This window comes from Mustela putorius, unplaced genomic scaffold (assembly GCF_011764305.1).
Source record: "Mustela putorius furo isolate JIRA1106 unplaced genomic scaffold, ASM1176430v1.1 tig00000151_pilon_pilon_pilon, whole genome shotgun sequence".
Taxonomy (NCBI): Eukaryota; Metazoa; Chordata; class Mammalia; order Carnivora; family Mustelidae; genus Mustela; species Mustela putorius.
In genome coordinates this window covers 14166461-14184064 of record NW_025421296.1, presented here as the reverse complement: position 1 = coordinate 14184064, position 17604 = coordinate 14166461, and the positions used below count along the sequence as shown (strand labels likewise).

Below are 17604 nucleotides of genomic sequence, written 5' to 3'. Positions count from 1 at the left end.
TTTTTAATTCATCAGAAGATAAGTTTTTAAAAGAGTCGATTTCAAAAGTATTTGGCCAGTAAACTATCTGGTTAGGCTAAAGCCTTTGAGATTCCTAAGAAAAGACAAAACTGATTTTTATTCTGTAAACATTATTTGGCAACATATAAATGAAAGATATTACAAGGGGTGCCTAGGTGGCCCAGTTGGGTGAGTGTCTGCCTTCAGCTCAGGTCATGATCCTAGGGTCCATGGACTGAATCCTGTGTTGGGCTCCCCGATCAATGCGGAGTCTGCTTCTCCTTCTGCCCCTCCTCACAGTCATGTTCTCTCTCTCTCTCACTCACTCACTCAAAAATAAACAAACAAAATCTTTTTAAAAAATTTAAAAAGGGGGGAGGAGTCAAGATGGCGGAGAAGTTGCAGGCTGAGACTACTTCAGCTAGCAGGAGATCAGCTAGATAGCTTATCTAAAGATTGCAAACACCTGAAAATCCATCGGCAGATCGAAGAGAAGAAGAACAGCAATTCTGGAAACAGAAAAACAACCACTTTCTGAAAGGTAGAACTGGTGGAGACGTGAATCCAAAGCGAGGGGAAGATAGACCCCGGGGGGAGGGGCCGGCTCCTGGAAAGCGGCAGAGCAACGGAGCACAAAATCGGGACTTTTAAAATTCTGTTCCGCTGAGGGACATCGCTCCAGAGGCTAAACCGGGGCGAAGCACACGCAGGGTCAGCGTGGCCTCAGGACCCACAGGGTCACAGACGGATCGGGGGTCTCTGAGTGTCACAGAGCTTGCGGGTATTGGAACAGGAAAGCTGGCTACAGAGACAGAGCCAACAGTAAGATCCCAGCTTGGGGTTTCCTTGAAACAGCCGCAGGCTCGGTGAGCTAGGAGCCCGGCCAGAGGTCAGGCAGACGGGAGTAACTGGGCGCTGTTCTCTGAGGGCGCACTGAGGAGTGGGGCCCCTGGCTCTCCGCTCCTCCGGGCTGGAGACCAGGAGGCCGCCATTTGTATTCCAGTCCTCCGGAACTCTACGGAAAGCACTCAGGAAACAAAAGCTCCTGAAAGCAAACCTGAGCGGATTACTCAGCCCGGCCCCTGGTAAGGGTGGTGCAATTCCGCCTGGGGCAAAGACACTTGAGAATTACTACACCAGGCCCCTCCCCCAGAAGATCAACAAGAAATCCAGCCAAGACCAAGTTGACCTACCAAGGAGTGCGGTTTCAATACCAAGGAGAGCAGCAGAATTCCAGAGGACGAGAAAGCAAAGCACGGAATTCATGGCTTTCTCCCTGTGATTTTTCTTAGTCTTGCAGTTAATTTAATTGTTTTTCTTTTTCATTTTTTGTTTTTGTTCTCGCCTTCTGGTAAAAATTTTTTTTAACTTTAATCCTTTTCTTTTTTAATGTTTTTTAACTAGTTTATCTAATTACATATTTTTCTTTTTTATATTTTTCTTCATTCGTTTTCTTTTTTTAAATTATTTTCGTTTCTTTTTTTTCTTTCTTCCTTTTTGAACCTCTTTTAATCCCCTTTCTCCCCCCTCACGATTTGGGATCTCTTCTAATTTGGTTAAAGCATATTTTCCTGGGGTTGTTGCCACCCTTTTAGTATTTTACTTTCTCCTTCATATACTCTTATCTGGACAAAATGACAAGACGGAAAAATTCAACACAAAAAAAAGAACAAGAGGCAGTACCGAAGGCTAGGGACCTAATCAATACAGACATTGGTAATATGTCAGATCTAGAGTTCAGAATGACGATTCTCAAGGTTCTAGCCAGGCTCGAAAAAGGCATGGAAGATATTAGAGAAACCCTCTCGGGAGATATAAAAGCCTTTTCTGGAGAAATAAAAGAACTAAAATCTAACCAAGTTGAAATCAAAAAAGCTATTAATGAGGTGCAATCAAAAATGGAGGTTCTCACTGCTAGGATAAATGAGGCAGAAGAAAGAATTAGCGATATAGAAGACCAAATGACAGAGAATAAAGAAGCTGAGCAAAAGTGGGACAAACAGCTACTGGACCACGAGGGGAGAATTCGAGAGATAAGTGACACCATTAGACGAAACAACATTAGAATAATTGGGATTCCAGAAGAAGAAGAAAGAGAGAGGGGAGCAGAAGGTATACTGGAGAGAATTATTGGGGACAATTTCCCCAATATGGCAAAGGCAACGAGCATCAAAATTCAGGAGGTTCAGAGAACGCCTCTCAAAATCAATAAAAATAGGCCCACACCCCGGCACCTAATAGTAAAATTTACAAGTCTCAGTGACAAAGAGAAAAGCCTGAAAGCAGCCCGGGAAAAGAAGTCTGTAACATACAATGGTAAAAATATTAGATTGGCAGCTGACTTATCCACAGAGACCTGGCAGGCCAGAAAGAACTGGCATGATATTTTCAGAGCACTAAACGAGAAAAACATGCAGCCAAGAATACTATATCCAGCTAGGCTATCATTGAAAATAGAAGGAGAGAGTAAAAGCTTCCAGGACAAACAAAAACTGAAAGAATTTGCAAACACCAAACCAGCTCTACAGGAAATCTTGAAAGGGGTCCTCTAAGCAAAGAGAGAGCCTACAAGTGGTAGATCAGAAAGGAACAGAGACCATATACAGTAACAGTCACCTTACAGGCAACACAATGGCACTAAATTCATATCTCTCAACACTTACCTGGAATGTTAATGGGCTAAATGCCCCAATCAAAAGATACAGGATATCAGAATGGATAAAAAACCAAAACCCATCTATATGTTGCCTCCAAGAAACTCATTTTAAGTCCGAAGACACCTCCAGATTTAAAGTGAGGGGGTGGAAAAGAATTTACCATGCTAATGGACATCAGAAGAAAGCAGGAGTGGCAATCAAATCAATTAGATTTTAAGCCAAAGACTATAAGAGATGAGGAGGGATACTATATCATACTCAAAGGATCTGTCCAACAAGAAGATCTAACAATTTTAAATATCTATGCTCCCAACGTGGGAGCAGCCAACTATATAAACCAATTAATAACAAAATCAAAGAAATACATAAACAATAATACAATAATAGTAGGGGACTTTAACACTCCCCCCACTGAAATGGACAGATCATCCAAGCAAAAGATCAGCAAGAAAATAAAGGCCTTAAACGACGCACTGGACCAGATGGACATCACAGATATATTCACAACATTCCATTCCAAAACAACAGAATATGCATTGTTCTCTAGAGCACATGGAACATTCTCCAGAATAGATCACATCCTCGGTCCTAAATCAGGACTCAACCGGTATCAAAAGCTTGGGATCATTCCCTGCATATTTTCAGACCACAATGCTCTAAAGCTAGAACTCAACCACAAAAGGAAGTTTGGAAAGAACCCAAATACATGGAGACTAAACAGCATCCTTCTAAAGAATGAATGGGTCAACTGGGAAATTAAAGAAGAATTGAAAAAAATCATGGAAACAAATGATAATGAAAATACAACGGTTCACAATCTGTGGGACACAACAAAGGCAGTCCTGAGAGGAAAATATATAGCGGTACAAGCCTTTCTCAAAAAACAAGAAAGGTCTCAGGTACACAACCTAACCCTAAACGTAAAGGAGCTAGAGACAGTACAAGAAAGAAACCCTAAGCCCAGCAGGAGAAGAGAAATCATAAAGACCAGAGCAGAAATCAATGAAATAGAAACCAAAAAAAACAATAGAACAAATCAACGAAACTAGGAGCTGGTTCTTTGAAAGAATTAATAAAATTGATAAACCTCTGGCCCAACTTATCAAAAAGAAAAGAGAAAGGACCCAAATAAATAAAATCATGAATGAAAGAGGAGAGATCACAACTAACACCAAAGAAATACAAACTATTATAAGAGCATACTATGAGCAACTCTACGCCAACAAATTTGACAATCTGGAAGAAATGGATGCATTCCTAGAAACATAAAAACTACCACACCTGAACCAGTAAGAAAAAGAAAGCCTGAATAGACCCATAACCAGTAAGGAGATTGAAACAGTCATCAAAAATCTCCAAACAAACAAAAGCCCAGGGCCAGACGGCTTCCCGGGGGAATTCTACCAAACATTTAAAGAAGAGCTAATTCCTATTCTCCTGAACCTGTTCCAAAAAATAGAAATGGAAGGAAAACTTCCAAACTCATTTTATGAGGCCAGCATCACCTTGATCCCAAAACCAGACAAGGATCCCATCAAAAAAGAGAGCTATAGACCAATATCCTTGATGAACACAGATGCGAAAATTCTCACCAAAATACTAGCCAATAGGATTCAACAGTACATTAAAAGGATTATTCACCAAGACCAAGTGGGATTTATTCCAGGGCTGCAAGGTTGGTTCAACATCCGCAAATCAGTCAATGTGATACAACACATCAATAAAAGAAAGAACAAGAACCATATGATACTCTCAATAGATGCTGAAAAAGCATTTGACAAAGTACAGCATCCCTTCCTGATCAAAACTCTTCAAAGTGTAGGGATAGAGGGCACATACCTCAATATCATCAAAGCCATCTATGAAAAACCCACCGCAAATATCATTCTCAATGGAGAAAAACTGAAAGTTTTTCCGCTAAGGTCAGGAACACGGCAGGGATGTCCATTATCACCACTGCTATTCAACATAGTACTAGAGGTCCTAGCCTCAGCAATCAGACAACAAAAGGAAATTAAAGGCATCCAAACTGGCAAAGAAGAAGTCAAATTACCACTCTTCGCAGATGATATGATACTATATGTGGAAAACCCAAAAGACTCCACTGCAAAACTGCTAGAACTTGTGCAGGAATTCAGTAAAGTGTCAGGATATAAAATCAATGCACAGAAATCAGTTGCATTTCTCTACACCAACAACAAGACAAAAGAAAAAGAAATTAAGGAGTCCATCGCATTTACAATTGCACCCAAAACCATAAGATACCTAGGAATAAACCTAACCAAAGAGGCACAGAATCTATACTCAGAAAACTATAAAGTACTCATGAAAGAAATTGAGGAAGACACAAAGAAATGGAAAAATGTTCCATGCTCCTGGATTGGAAGAATAAATATTGTGAAAATGTCTATGCTACCTAAAGCAATCTACACATTTAATGCAATTCTTATCAAAATACCATCCATCTTTTTCAAAGAAATGGAACAAATAATTCTAAAATTTATATGGAACCAGAAAAGACCTCGAATAGCCAAAGGGATATTGAAAAAGAAAGCCAACGTTGGTGGCATCACAATTCCGGACTTCAAGCTCTATTACAAAGCTGTCATCATCAAGAAAGCATGGTACTGGCACAAAAACAGACACATAGATCAATGGAACAGAATAGAGAGCCCAGAGATAGACCCTCAACTCTATGGTCAACTCATCTTTGACAAAGCAGGAAAGAATGTCCAATGGAAAAAAGACAGCCTCTTCAATAAATGGTGCTCGGAAAATTGGACAGCCATATGCAGAAAAATGAAATTGGACCATTTCCTTACACCACACACAAAAATAGACTCAAAATGGATGAAGGACCTCAATGTGTGAAAGGAATCCATCAAAATCCTTGAGGAGAACACAGGCAGCAACCTCTTCGACCTCAGCCGCAGCAACATCTTCGTGGGAACAATGCCAAAGGCAAGGGAAGCAAGGGCAAAAATGAACTATTGGGATTTCATCAAGATCAAAAGCTTTTGCACAGCAAAGGAAACAGTTAACAAAATCAAAAGACAACTGACAGAATGGGAGAAGATATTTGCAAATGACATATCAGATAAAGGACTAGTGTCCAGAATCTATAAAGAACTTAGCAAACTCAACACCCAAAGAACAAATAATCCAATCAAGAAATGGGCAGAGGACATGAACAGACATTTCTGCAAAGAAGACATCCAGATGGCCAACAGACACATGAAAAAGTGCTCCATATCACTCGGCATCAGGGAAATACAAATCAAAACCACAATGAGATATCACCTCACACCAGTCCGAATGGCTAAAATCAACAAGTCAGGAAATGAGAGATGCTGGCGAGGATGCGGAGAAAGGGGAACCCTCCTACACTGCTGGTGGGAATGCAAGCTGGTGCAGCCACTCGAAAACAGCATGGAGGTTCCTCAAAATGTTGAAAATAGAACTGCCTTATGACCCAGCAATTGCACTATTGGGCATTTACCCTAAAGATACAAACGTAGTGATCCAAAGGGGCACATGCACCCAAATGTTTATAGCAGCAATGTCCACAATAGCCAAACTATGGAAAGAACCTAGATGTCCATCAACAGATGAATGGATCAAGAAGATGTGGTATATATACACAATGGAATACTATGCAGCCATCAAAAGAAATGAAATCTTGCCATTTGCGACAACATGGATGGAACTAGAGCGTATCATGCTTAGCGAAATAAGTCAAGCAGAGAAAGACAACTATCATATGATCTCCCTGATATGAGGAAGTGGTGATGCAACATGGGTGCTTCAGTGGGTAGAAGAAGAATCAATGAAACAAGATGGAATTGGGAGGGAGACAAACCATAAGTGACTCTTAATCTCACAAAACAAACTGAGGGTTGCTGGGGGGGGGGTTCGGAGAAGGGGGTGGTATTATGGACATTGGGCAGGGTATGTGCTTTGGGTGAGTGCTGTGAAGTGTGTAATCCTGCTGATTCACAGACCTGTACCCCTGGGGATAAAAATATATGTTTATAAAAAATAAAAAATTAAAATAAAATTTTAAAAAGATACCATGAGTAAACTATTAGAAATAAAAATATATAGATGTATCACATGATAGAAAGATAAAAGCCCCTAAGCCAAAGGATATGAAAATATTCTCAAGAGTAATATAGGACATCACAGACAATCCATGATTTCTGGAAAGAATGACCTAAAACTAAATACTTATGTTTTGTTTGAGCAGTAAATAAGTCCCACTGTCATGGGCAAAAAAAAAAAACACTATTATTATTCCCCAGGGCAATGATAGAAGGGTAGGGTAGCATCATCCCCAATTGGTATCCTCTCTTCTGTATTTCTCAAAAAAAAAAAAAAGAAAGAAAGGTTGGAGGGGAGAGAAGGCTGGAGTTCCTTGGTAAAAATAAGATTATTAAATTCTTTTCTCCGAGACCTCTGAGAACCTTTAAAATGGTAATGTTGCACTGTGAATCTCTAAGATTATACAGTGTTTCTTAGATTTATTTTCATTTATTTATTTATTTTTTTAAAGATATTATTTATTTATTTATTTGTCAGAAAGAGACACAGCAAAAGAGGGAACACAAGCAGGGGGAGTGGGAGAGGGAGACAAAGGCTTCCCGCTGTGCAGGGAGCCAATGAGGGGCTTGATCCCAGGACTCTGGGATCATGACCTGAGCCAAAGGCAGACACTTAACGCCTGAGCCACCCAGGCACTCTTCATTTAATTTTTTAAAGATTTACTTATTTGTGAAAGAGGGGTAGAGAGAGAGAATGCATGCATGTGGAGGGAGAAAGGGAGAGAATCTTCAAACAGATTCCCCCTGAGCTTAGAGTCCAACACGGGCCCAAGATCACAGCCTGAGCTGAAACCAAGAGTTGCACATTCAACCAAGTGAGTCACTGAGTTGGTTTCCTAGATTTAAGCACTAACTCTCCTATTCTCGGGAAATGTATATTGAAATATTTAAAGACAAAGATCTATGATATAACTTAGGCTCATATGGTTCCAGGCAACAAAACAAAACATGCACCCATTTGTGTATATTTATGTGTTTATACACTTAGACATACACATGTAGAATAAGGCAATGGGGCAAAAATATTAACAATAGTTGAATCTGAGTAAAGGTGTATGGGTCTTTTGTTTTTGCTCTGTACTTATCATGCAACTCTGTGGTAAATAAAAATCATTTTCAAATAAAAAGTTTAAAGAAATGAGACAAAAGAAACCCACAGAAAATCGAAACAATACCAAGTTCACTGTTTTCAAGACACAAAGCCAGTAAGCTGTAAGGTTATCCTCTCATTTTTCAAAGTCTTATGAAAACTATGCAATTGTGTGGACATTCACCAACAGCCATGATGGACTGATTATGTGACATGGGCCTAGTTCAAGAGTTGGTATTTGCCCATGTTGGTTAAGTCATTCCGAAAAGAAACATCAATGTAAATGGACATACATTCTCGTATTTTAATAATTCTATTTAAGCTAAGTATCCCAAGGTTTCTATTCTTCTAAGTTCAAAGTAATTATAATAGACATTGTAATTTGGTAAATTTTAACAAAACTATTTTTTAGAAAGCCTTAAAAAATTAAGTATTGACAAGTTTAATGAAAAACAAGGAAGGAACATAAGATGATAATAAATAAAACATATTTTATAGCTGGAGAGACTATTTTTTCTAAAAGCAGTCTTTTTTGCCTTTTTAAATAAATAAGTGTGACCTAAGCTTAAATAGGCTGCATTTATATGGGAATTCTGATAATATAATTCTACTTTTGCTAGGGTATGAGATACTTGACCTAAATGCACTAAATATACTCTAATTTTGAACTGTCCAGAGACCAGGAAAATAATCTAATACTGATTTTATAAAAAACAACAACAAAAAATTAAGCAGAGTTCCTTCTTAGTGATTTAATTCTGTCATACTCAAACAAGAGGGTAGAAAAATCTTTGAAATATTCTCTACACTCCAGGTTTAATATTTTAGTAATGGATGTGACACTTACCACCCTCACCTGGTTTGAGATCCAGGGCAGGCAGAGACTCCGAATGCAGAAAATACAAGGTTGGACTAACAGTAAATAACACATAATTGTCATGGCGCTCATCTAGGATGATGAGTACCAAATCTCCAACCTGAAAACTGAATAAAAGAATGTAATTTATTGTCTCAATAGTTACTGCCTCACTCTTCTGAAAACCTTTAAGTATATATTCTGCAATGTTCCACTCTATATTCAAATATCAGTACATTATTAAAACTCACATTAACACATGATCTTTTTTTTTTTTTTTTAACTCTACCCTGCTCCCGGTGGGAGTGCTGGTCATACATAGCACATGTTCAAAGGGTGATGCCCATGACACGCAAAGACCAAAATTTTTAAATTTCCAATACTATTGTTTAAAAAAACAAAAGTAATGCTTGGGTGAGGGGGAGAGAAAAACACTATTATAGTCACCAACCACAGGAAGAAGCTATTCATCTCCATCTTCCATCTTAGAACATGAAACAAATTCCAAGTGAACTTATTTACAGTCATAGTGGAAAAGAAAGACTACATACTATTTCTTCTGTCTCCAGCTTTAGAGCTCTTCAATTTGAAAGAAAAACCTACTGTGCTCAGTTCATGTACTTATAGGGTTAAACAGGATAGTGAAAATTAATGCTTTGGGGTGAAGGCCCAAAAGGAGGAGCAAGGAAAGAAAGAAGTGGGTACAACTGCCCATATGCTTTAATCGCTTTTGTGTCTTCAGAATCATTTTTAGAATGTTGTTCAAAATATGAACAGGCATTTAAAGTTAATCTTAATCTTTTGACCTTACTGAATTTATCAGTTCAAGTAGTTTTTTGATGGAACCTTTGGGGTTTTCTATATAGTACCATGTCATCTGCAAATAGTGTAAGTTTTACTTCTTCCTTGCTGATTTGAATGCCTTTTATTTCTTCTTGTTGTCTGCTGTGCCTAGGACTTCCAATACTATGTTGAGTAAGAGTAGTGATAGCTACCAGAGGGGAAGTGGGTAGTGGCGATGGATGAAAATAGGTGATGGAGATTAGGAGTACTTTTATCATGATGAGCAGTGAGTAACACAGAATTGTGGAATCACTATATTGTACACCTTAAACTAATATAACACAGTATGTTAACTACACTGGAATTAAAAGTAAAAACTTAAAAAAAAAAAAAAGAAAGTTAATCTCAGATTTCTTAGTTGTCAAGATAATTTAATTTAGTAGGTCCTGTACCTGAAAAATCATCAAAATCACTGGGAAAGCTTTTAAAGGATAATAGCTTTTTCCTTAATTGCTCATCGTACAAATACTTGATGCCTTACCTAACAAGATGTGGCAGGAATGGTTTTGGCTAAATACCAGAACACCTTCAAAAAGGTAGACAGGGCCTCTCTTTAGGCAGTTAAATATTTTTTTTCTTTTAAAGTTCATCTCAAAACTGGATTTGGTTTGACATACAGCTGATACATAAAAGCAGATACCAGCTACCTTTCTAACATCACTGAGAAAAGATAAAATTCTAATTAGAAGTTCAAGGCCAGAAACCACAGATGTCTGACAACCAAAAATTTAGTTGACAGACCTATTTTAGACAAAAATAAAGGGTCTTGTAAAAATATCTAGTTTACTGATTTTTGTATCTGTCCATAGGTATAGGATATGTGCTGTTCACGTGTTCATGTGCTGCTGGCAATGCTTTTGAAAAACTTTATTACAGAGATCCTCCTTTTAATAGCCCATGCCAAAAACCAACATATTATGATGGGTAATGGGGTAATGGAAGACTGTCTATGAAATTATTCAACTGATAAATAGCATATTATGAATTTGTAGTAGTATATCAATAAAATGAAATCTGAAAAATAAAAATGAGGAAACAGTATGACTTATAAAAATCTGACTCTCCAACCTACAATGTAAAAGGAAATAGGATGTAAAAGAGGTGGCATTAGATGAAAAGTAGAGTCAAAAGGAATATTTGTGTATAAATGATAATTGAAGCTGTAATGACTTCAAATAGAATGCTAATGTTTCCAAGAATAATTTAGGAAAACTATGCTTTTTAATAAAAAATTTTTACTACCAATGGGTACAAAACAGCTCAATGCACTTGAATCTGAAGGATTACAGCCACTGAAAAATATTTTCATTAACAATTAAATAAATTAATAAATTTTTAAAAATCAATAAATTTATTTCACATGGAAAACAGAAAATATAAATATAATACTTACTCTCTAATAGCTATCTTTTCAGAATGCCTTGAGGATACCGAAGACATGCTCTGAGACATCTAAAAAAAAAAAAAGAATAAAGTTTATAAAATTAAAGCACCACATATATTTATTAGGTCCTTGTTGCAAAAATTTCTTTTGATGTCACACATATTCACATCTGTGTCCCAGCTTTTAAGAGCCCAAATATGATGTTCACTAATGTAATTGCTTTCCATCAACAATGACTTTCAGTGGGCAAATTCACCTACATTTTTATATATGGTATTTTTTAAGTCAAATTTGGCTGCATTAAAAACTTTAAATATAGAATCGTATTTTATTTCTATTTACACAGTTAATATTAAATATATCACAGAATAGAGATTGACAAGTTTTGGAGAAGCGCTTGCCAATTATAACACATCAGTTTCAAATCTTTCATTTTGGTAAAAGAACAAACCAAAAAACTCTTGAGCAAAATCTTATTCAAAGGTCCAATATCTAACTAGGAAAAACAAATATAATACTCCTCTGGTTAAAATAAGGGTGGGAGAAAAAAGTCCCGAGAATTGGTAAAGTCCCTCACTTACCTCCAAGGCAACTTCTGAGAACTTCAGTTTAAAAACCCACTATTCCCAGCAAGGGCTAAATAATGAGCCCTTAAGGGGCTTAAATTAAGACCTTGAAAATTAATTCCTCTCCTGATGAGCACAATGGAATGGGACTTGCTAGCTGATGTAGTGCTGCCTTAGCCCAGCTGGGACTGCTTGCTTTTCAAACAGGCTTTAATCCATTATTTAATACCATCACACGATACATGGGACATGTGTCCCATGGTCTTGGGGCCTGAAAGGATGGCAATGATGCCTATATTTCCCAAGCAGAGTGGGTCCATTACACAGTTGTACAAATCAAGGACGGATAAATGAATTTCTCTTTAAGAAGTCTAATTCTGATGCCCTCGGAACATTATCTGGAACGATGCAGGGTCTCACTAGCATTTGGAAACAAAATAAAATGAACAACAAATAGTAAATAGAAAGGCCTAAAAGTGTAGTAACTTTTCAGAATCATTGAAATGGTCTATATGCTGCCAGTGAAGACAAGTCTGATTTTTCATTTTCCAGACCATATTCAATTTTATTTTGATTTTTAAGTTTTTCATATATTTATTATAAAATAAACGAGGGCTGAGATTTAAGAAAACACTGTGTGAAAACAGTTGTAAACTGATATGAAAGTATGCTTTACACTAAGTTACATCTTGGGGCGGGAGTGGGGTACTCTTTGGATCTGAAGAATAAAAAGCTTTCATTCATAAACACTTCCCAAGTATCAACTGTGTACCAGTTGCTAGTTTAGGTGCTAAGAACACAGAAAATTGATTATAATCCTTGCCAGACACAGCTTATATTCAACTGGAAATACTGCATAAAACAGCATACTGAATGATGTCTGGGATAGGCAATTCTTCTTAGTCTTTGTGAACAACAGTTTCCTCTACTTAGAAAAATAGTAAATAGCCTTAAGATTATCTTGGTGATAAATTGACTAGAATGACTATAGACTAACTCACTATATGACCAATGACTGTAGAATTAAGATGTGATTTACACTGTTTGAGTTGGGGAAGAAAGGCATATGAAACACAGCAGATGTTTCCCTATAAGACACAATTTTTAAAAAGCTCAATTCTAATCAGTACCTTAAAGTTTTCAAAAGTACTGAACACAGGCCTTAGATTATTCCTATTTTGTTGTAAATTATAATTATTAGACCTTGAAAAATTAAGTAATTGCTTTATTAAAACATGTAAGATCAACTTTATAACTGTTCAAGTAACTGGTTAGGTTTGCAGGTGACAGCAGAGCCAAGATTAATTCAAAACCATATAGTCTCTCATGCAAGGTGTCAAGGTCAAACAGCTCAAGTTAAATTAAAAAAGAGAGAGGAAAAAAAAGAGAAAAAAAGGGGAAGGGATACAATGTATTAATTATTCACACTTCCATGTGAACATGTTAATTTTCAAAAGGCCTATGAAGAATACCTTTAACTTTGTTACGGACTTAAGAATCCTAACTTGATGTTATAAATACACATAATTATGGAATCCTAAGTGATCATAGCTTTTAATCAGAAAACTGCTTTGATTTTATTGATTGATTTTAACATTATATTAGTAAGGTAGTCCACTTGGTCAGTTCTACGGCCACATATAGTAACTCTGAGAATCAATTCATTAATGACCCACATGGCCCAATGAAACTACTAGAAATAAATTAATCAAGCTGTATACATCTCTGATGGTATTTACAGTGAAAGAAAATGCAAAACATTTTGAAATGTTAGTATCTATTTGGTAAGAAAAATAACTCACCAGTCTTTGATTTAACCGCTTGTTTTCTTCTTCTTTCAACTGTAACGTCTGCAGGAGAAAAAAAAGACCCCTGTGGTTTAATCCCTTGTACCTTCTCAAATTGAAACTTAGTAATTGTCAAAATGTCCTGAATTTTCACATTAATGTTCTGATCTACTATGAAATATTAGGATATTCTTTTTTATGGGTCTTTTCCAACTGTTTTAATTATTTACAGGCTTAAGAGAGAGTTAGAATAATTTTAGATACATTTGCCTAGGCCTAGAGTTCTCAGAATTTTACATGCATTAGAATTACTTGTGACACTTGCAAATATGCAGTAAGTAGCTGAGCTCTATCCCCAAAGACTCTGTAGGGAATAGATATGAGACAGGGATAGGAATAGGTATGGCCAAAGAGGATTCTGTAGTTGTAACCCACAGCCCACCTGATTCTGACAAAGGTGATCACACAACCCTTTAATTAAAAAAAAAATGTAGAAAATCTTAAAAGCCTAAGGAATGAAAAGTAGTCTATGAACAAAGATATGTTAACTTTAAATCAAAATTACATATAACCCGGTAGTACAACTGGGAGGAAACTACTACTGCCAATTTTTTCTTGTTCAATTAATTTCTTAAAAATCCCTTTTCTTCTTCATTATTCATATTCTATTTTTGCCCAATTCTAGAAAATATTTACCTTGCTTTAGAAATACTTAAGTTCATAATTATAATGTTCTGTGCATTTTGAACCATTACTGAATAAAACCATTATTCCATATATTCATTTTATAAAGAACACCAATCTTTCTTACTGATAGAGACTTCAATTATTGGGAAGAAATGAAAAGGAAAGGACTGAGTTACTACTGCCAAACATTTAGCCAGTTGGATTAAAAAAAAAAATGACAGGATTTCTCAAAACATTAACCATTAAAGTAACCATTAAAAGCAAGATTAACTTATAAACACAACTGTGTATGTTTTCAATACAAGGTTTATGTAACTGCATCTCCAAAGTGAACATAGCAAACATTGTATTTCAAGAAAGCAATTTACTTACTCGTTCTAACAGCATTATTCTCTGTTTTTCTTCAGAGAGCATATGAATATTTTCTCTAAAAGAGAATGATTTATTTTAGTTTAAGTTGTTAAAAATTCTGAACTTACATTTTCCAATAAGATTTGGAAATTTTATACTAAGTTTAACTATTAATACAGAGCACTTAAAAAATTTAAAGGTCTGTACTAAATTTTCAAAAGTGGCCTATTTAAATTAGGATACATTTCAATGGTATATATTCTTTGTACCAGGTCTTGAACCTAGGTCTATAAACTGTTTGAAATTATAAGCAAAACTTTGTGCATGCATTTTTCTAGAGATAAGGTCTTCTAAATTTTAAGTCCCCCCCCCCACTCTTCTTCCTCTTTGTGGGGTTAATCTATATTACCAATCAAGTGTTACTTCTTGGGTGGCTTCACCATTAAAACTAGAAACAAAATAAAATTCTACACATACTTGAGTAAGCTACAGAACTTAAAAGTTTTATTTTATAAAAAATAAACCAAATATCAATAGACTTCAGAAGTATTACTAAATGGCTATAAATGTGCCATGTGTGAATCTGCCCATCACATTAAAATACTCAAAAAACTAACACCTCCATCACTTACCTTTTTTGCAAGGCAGGGAGAACACTGAAATTCTACTCTCCTATCATATTTCAAATACACAACACATACTCTATGTGTGTGTGTGTGTGTGTGTGTGTATATATATCTATATATATCTATATCTATATCTATATCTATATATATCTACATATCCTCAGGTCTTATTCATCTTTTTTTAAAATTTTTTTTTAATTTTTTTAAAGATTTTATTTATTTATTTGACAGAGAGCGAGATCACAAGTAGGCAGAGAGGCTGGCAGAGAGTGAGAGAGGAGGAAGCAGGCTCCCTGCTAAGCAGAGAGCCTGATGTGGGGCTCGATCCCAGAACCCTGGGATCATGACCTGAGCCGAAGGCAGAGGCTTTAACCCACTGAGCCACCCAGGCGCCCCGGTCTTATTCATCTTACAACTGAAATTTTGCACCTTTTCCCCCCACCTCCTGGCAACCACTTTTCTACTTTACCAGTCTGATTTATTAAAGATTCTTCATATGGGGATACTATGTAGTATTTGTCTTTCTCTGCCTGGCTTATTTCACTGAGCATAATGGCCTCCAGTTTCATCCACACTGTTGCAAAGGGCAGAATTTCCTTCTTTCTTATGGCTGAGTAATAATCCATTATATATTTTTATTCACCATTTTATCTATTCCTCTATCAAGAAATACTTAGGATGCTTCCTAAGTATGCTGGCTACTGTGAATAACGCTGCAATGAACATGGGAGTACAAGACTCTCTTTGAGATAATGACTTCATTTCCTGTGCATGTATACAATCAGAGGTGAGACCGCTGGATCATATGGCAGTTCTACATTTAATTTCTTGAGGAACCTCCATACTGTTTTCTATAGTGGCTGCGCCAGTTTACATTCTCACAAATGGTACATAAGGGCTCCTTCTTCTCCACATCCTTGCCAGCTGTTGTTATCTATTGAATACAAAAACAGACATCCTGATAGATATGAGGTAACTGTTATCTTGTGGTTTTGATTTGTATTTTCTTGATGATTAGTGACACTGAGGAACTTTTCACATACTTGATGGCCATCTATATGTCAACTTTGAAAAAACATCTGTTTTTTTTGCCCACTTTTTAGCTGGTTTGTTTCTTTGCTATTGAGTTTTGTGAATTCGTTACGTATTTCAGACATTGATAATTTATCAGATAAATGATTTGCAAATATCTACTCCCACCTATGGCTGGCCTTTTCATTTTGTTGATGTATAGAAGCTTTTTAATTTGATGAGGCACCACCTATTTATCTTTGTTGCCTTTGCTTCCAGTGAAAAAGCAGAAAATCAATGCCAAGGCCAATGTCAAGGAGCTCACCTCGTATATTTCCTTCCATGAATTTTACGGATTCAGGTTATGTTCAAGTATTTAATCCATTTTGAGGTGATTTTTATATATGACGTTAACACAGGGATCCAATTTCATTCTTTTGTATGTGGCTATCCAGTTTTCCCAGCACAATTTATTGAAGACATTGTCCTCTCCCCATTAGTTTTCTTGGCTACCTTGTCAAATTTTAGTTGCTTAGTATGGGGGGATTTATTTCTGGGATCTCCATTCTGTTCCACTGAGCCATGTGCTTATGCCACCTGTCTGATTCCATAGCATTTTAAGACAGTTTGAAATCAGGAAATGTGAGGTCTCCAGCTTTGTTCCTCTTACTCAAGATCGCTCAGGCTACTTGGTGTTTTGTAGTTTCACATGAATTTTAGGATTGCATTTTTCTATTTCTGTGAGAAATGCCACTGGAATTTTGATACAGATTGCATGAAATCTGCAGATTGCTTTGGTTAATAGACATTTTAAACAGTATTAATCTTGCAATCTAAGAACACAGGATACCTTTCCATTTATTTTTGTGTCTTCTTCAATTTCACCAATATGTTTTAGTTTCCAATGTAAAATCTTTCAGCTCCTTGGTTAAATTTATTCCTAGGTATTTTATTCTTTTTGATGCAATTGTAAATGGGACTCTTTCCTCAAATCTCTGTTAGTTCACTATTAGCATATAAAAACACTACTGAGTTCATTCCTGCAACTTTACTGAATTTATGATTAGTTCTAACAGTTTTTGGTGGTCTTTAGGGTTTTCTACATATGTCATATCATCTGCAAAAAGAAAATTTCATTCTTCTTTGCCAGTTCGGGGTTTTAAAATTTTTTTCTTGCCTAATTGCTCTGGCTATGACTTCCAGTGGTGAGAGTGGGCATCTTTGTCTTATTCCTGATCTTAAAAACCTTCAGCTTTCCACTAGTAAGTGGATTTTTCATATGATCTGGGTTTCTCATATATGGCCTTTATTATGCTGAGGTACATTCACTCTATACACCTAACTTTGTTAAGAGTTTTTATCATGAAAGAACGCTGGAAATTTTGTCAAATGCATTTTTTCTTTCATATATTGCAATGATTAGATGATTGTCATCCTTTGTTTTGTTAATGTGGCATATATCATACTAATTTGCAGATATTGAGCTACCCTTGTATACCGGGAATAAATCCCATTGATCACGATGGATGCTTTTATTTTTTATTATTTTATTTATTTATTTGAGAAAGCGAGTAAGAGAGATCATGAGTGGGATGAAGGGCAGAGGGAGAAGCAGACTCCCAGTTGAGCTGGGAGCCCGATGAGGG

At 36.4% G+C, this 17604-nt stretch overlaps 1 protein-coding gene across 6 annotated transcripts in view; it reads right to left on the bottom strand.

Moving 5' to 3' along the window:
* The window catches only part of RB1CC1 (RB1 inducible coiled-coil 1), a 101422-nt gene that overhangs the window by 2464 nt on the left and 81354 nt on the right, over positions 1–17604 (bottom strand). For 5 of the 6 annotated variants that reach the window (XM_045075794.1, XM_004777522.3, XM_013048437.2 and 2 more), the window contains 4 exons: positions 14343–14397; positions 13299–13346; positions 10940–10998; positions 8695–8831 (listed from right to left, as the gene is read on the bottom strand). In XM_045075794.1, coding sequence (XP_044931729.1) covers positions 8695–8831; positions 10940–10998; positions 13299–13346; positions 14343–14397 — 299 coding nt within the window. The remainder of the gene's footprint in view (positions 1–8694; positions 8832–10939; positions 10999–13298; positions 13347–14342; positions 14398–17604) is intronic. The other variant, XM_004777524.3, reaches the window with a different exon arrangement.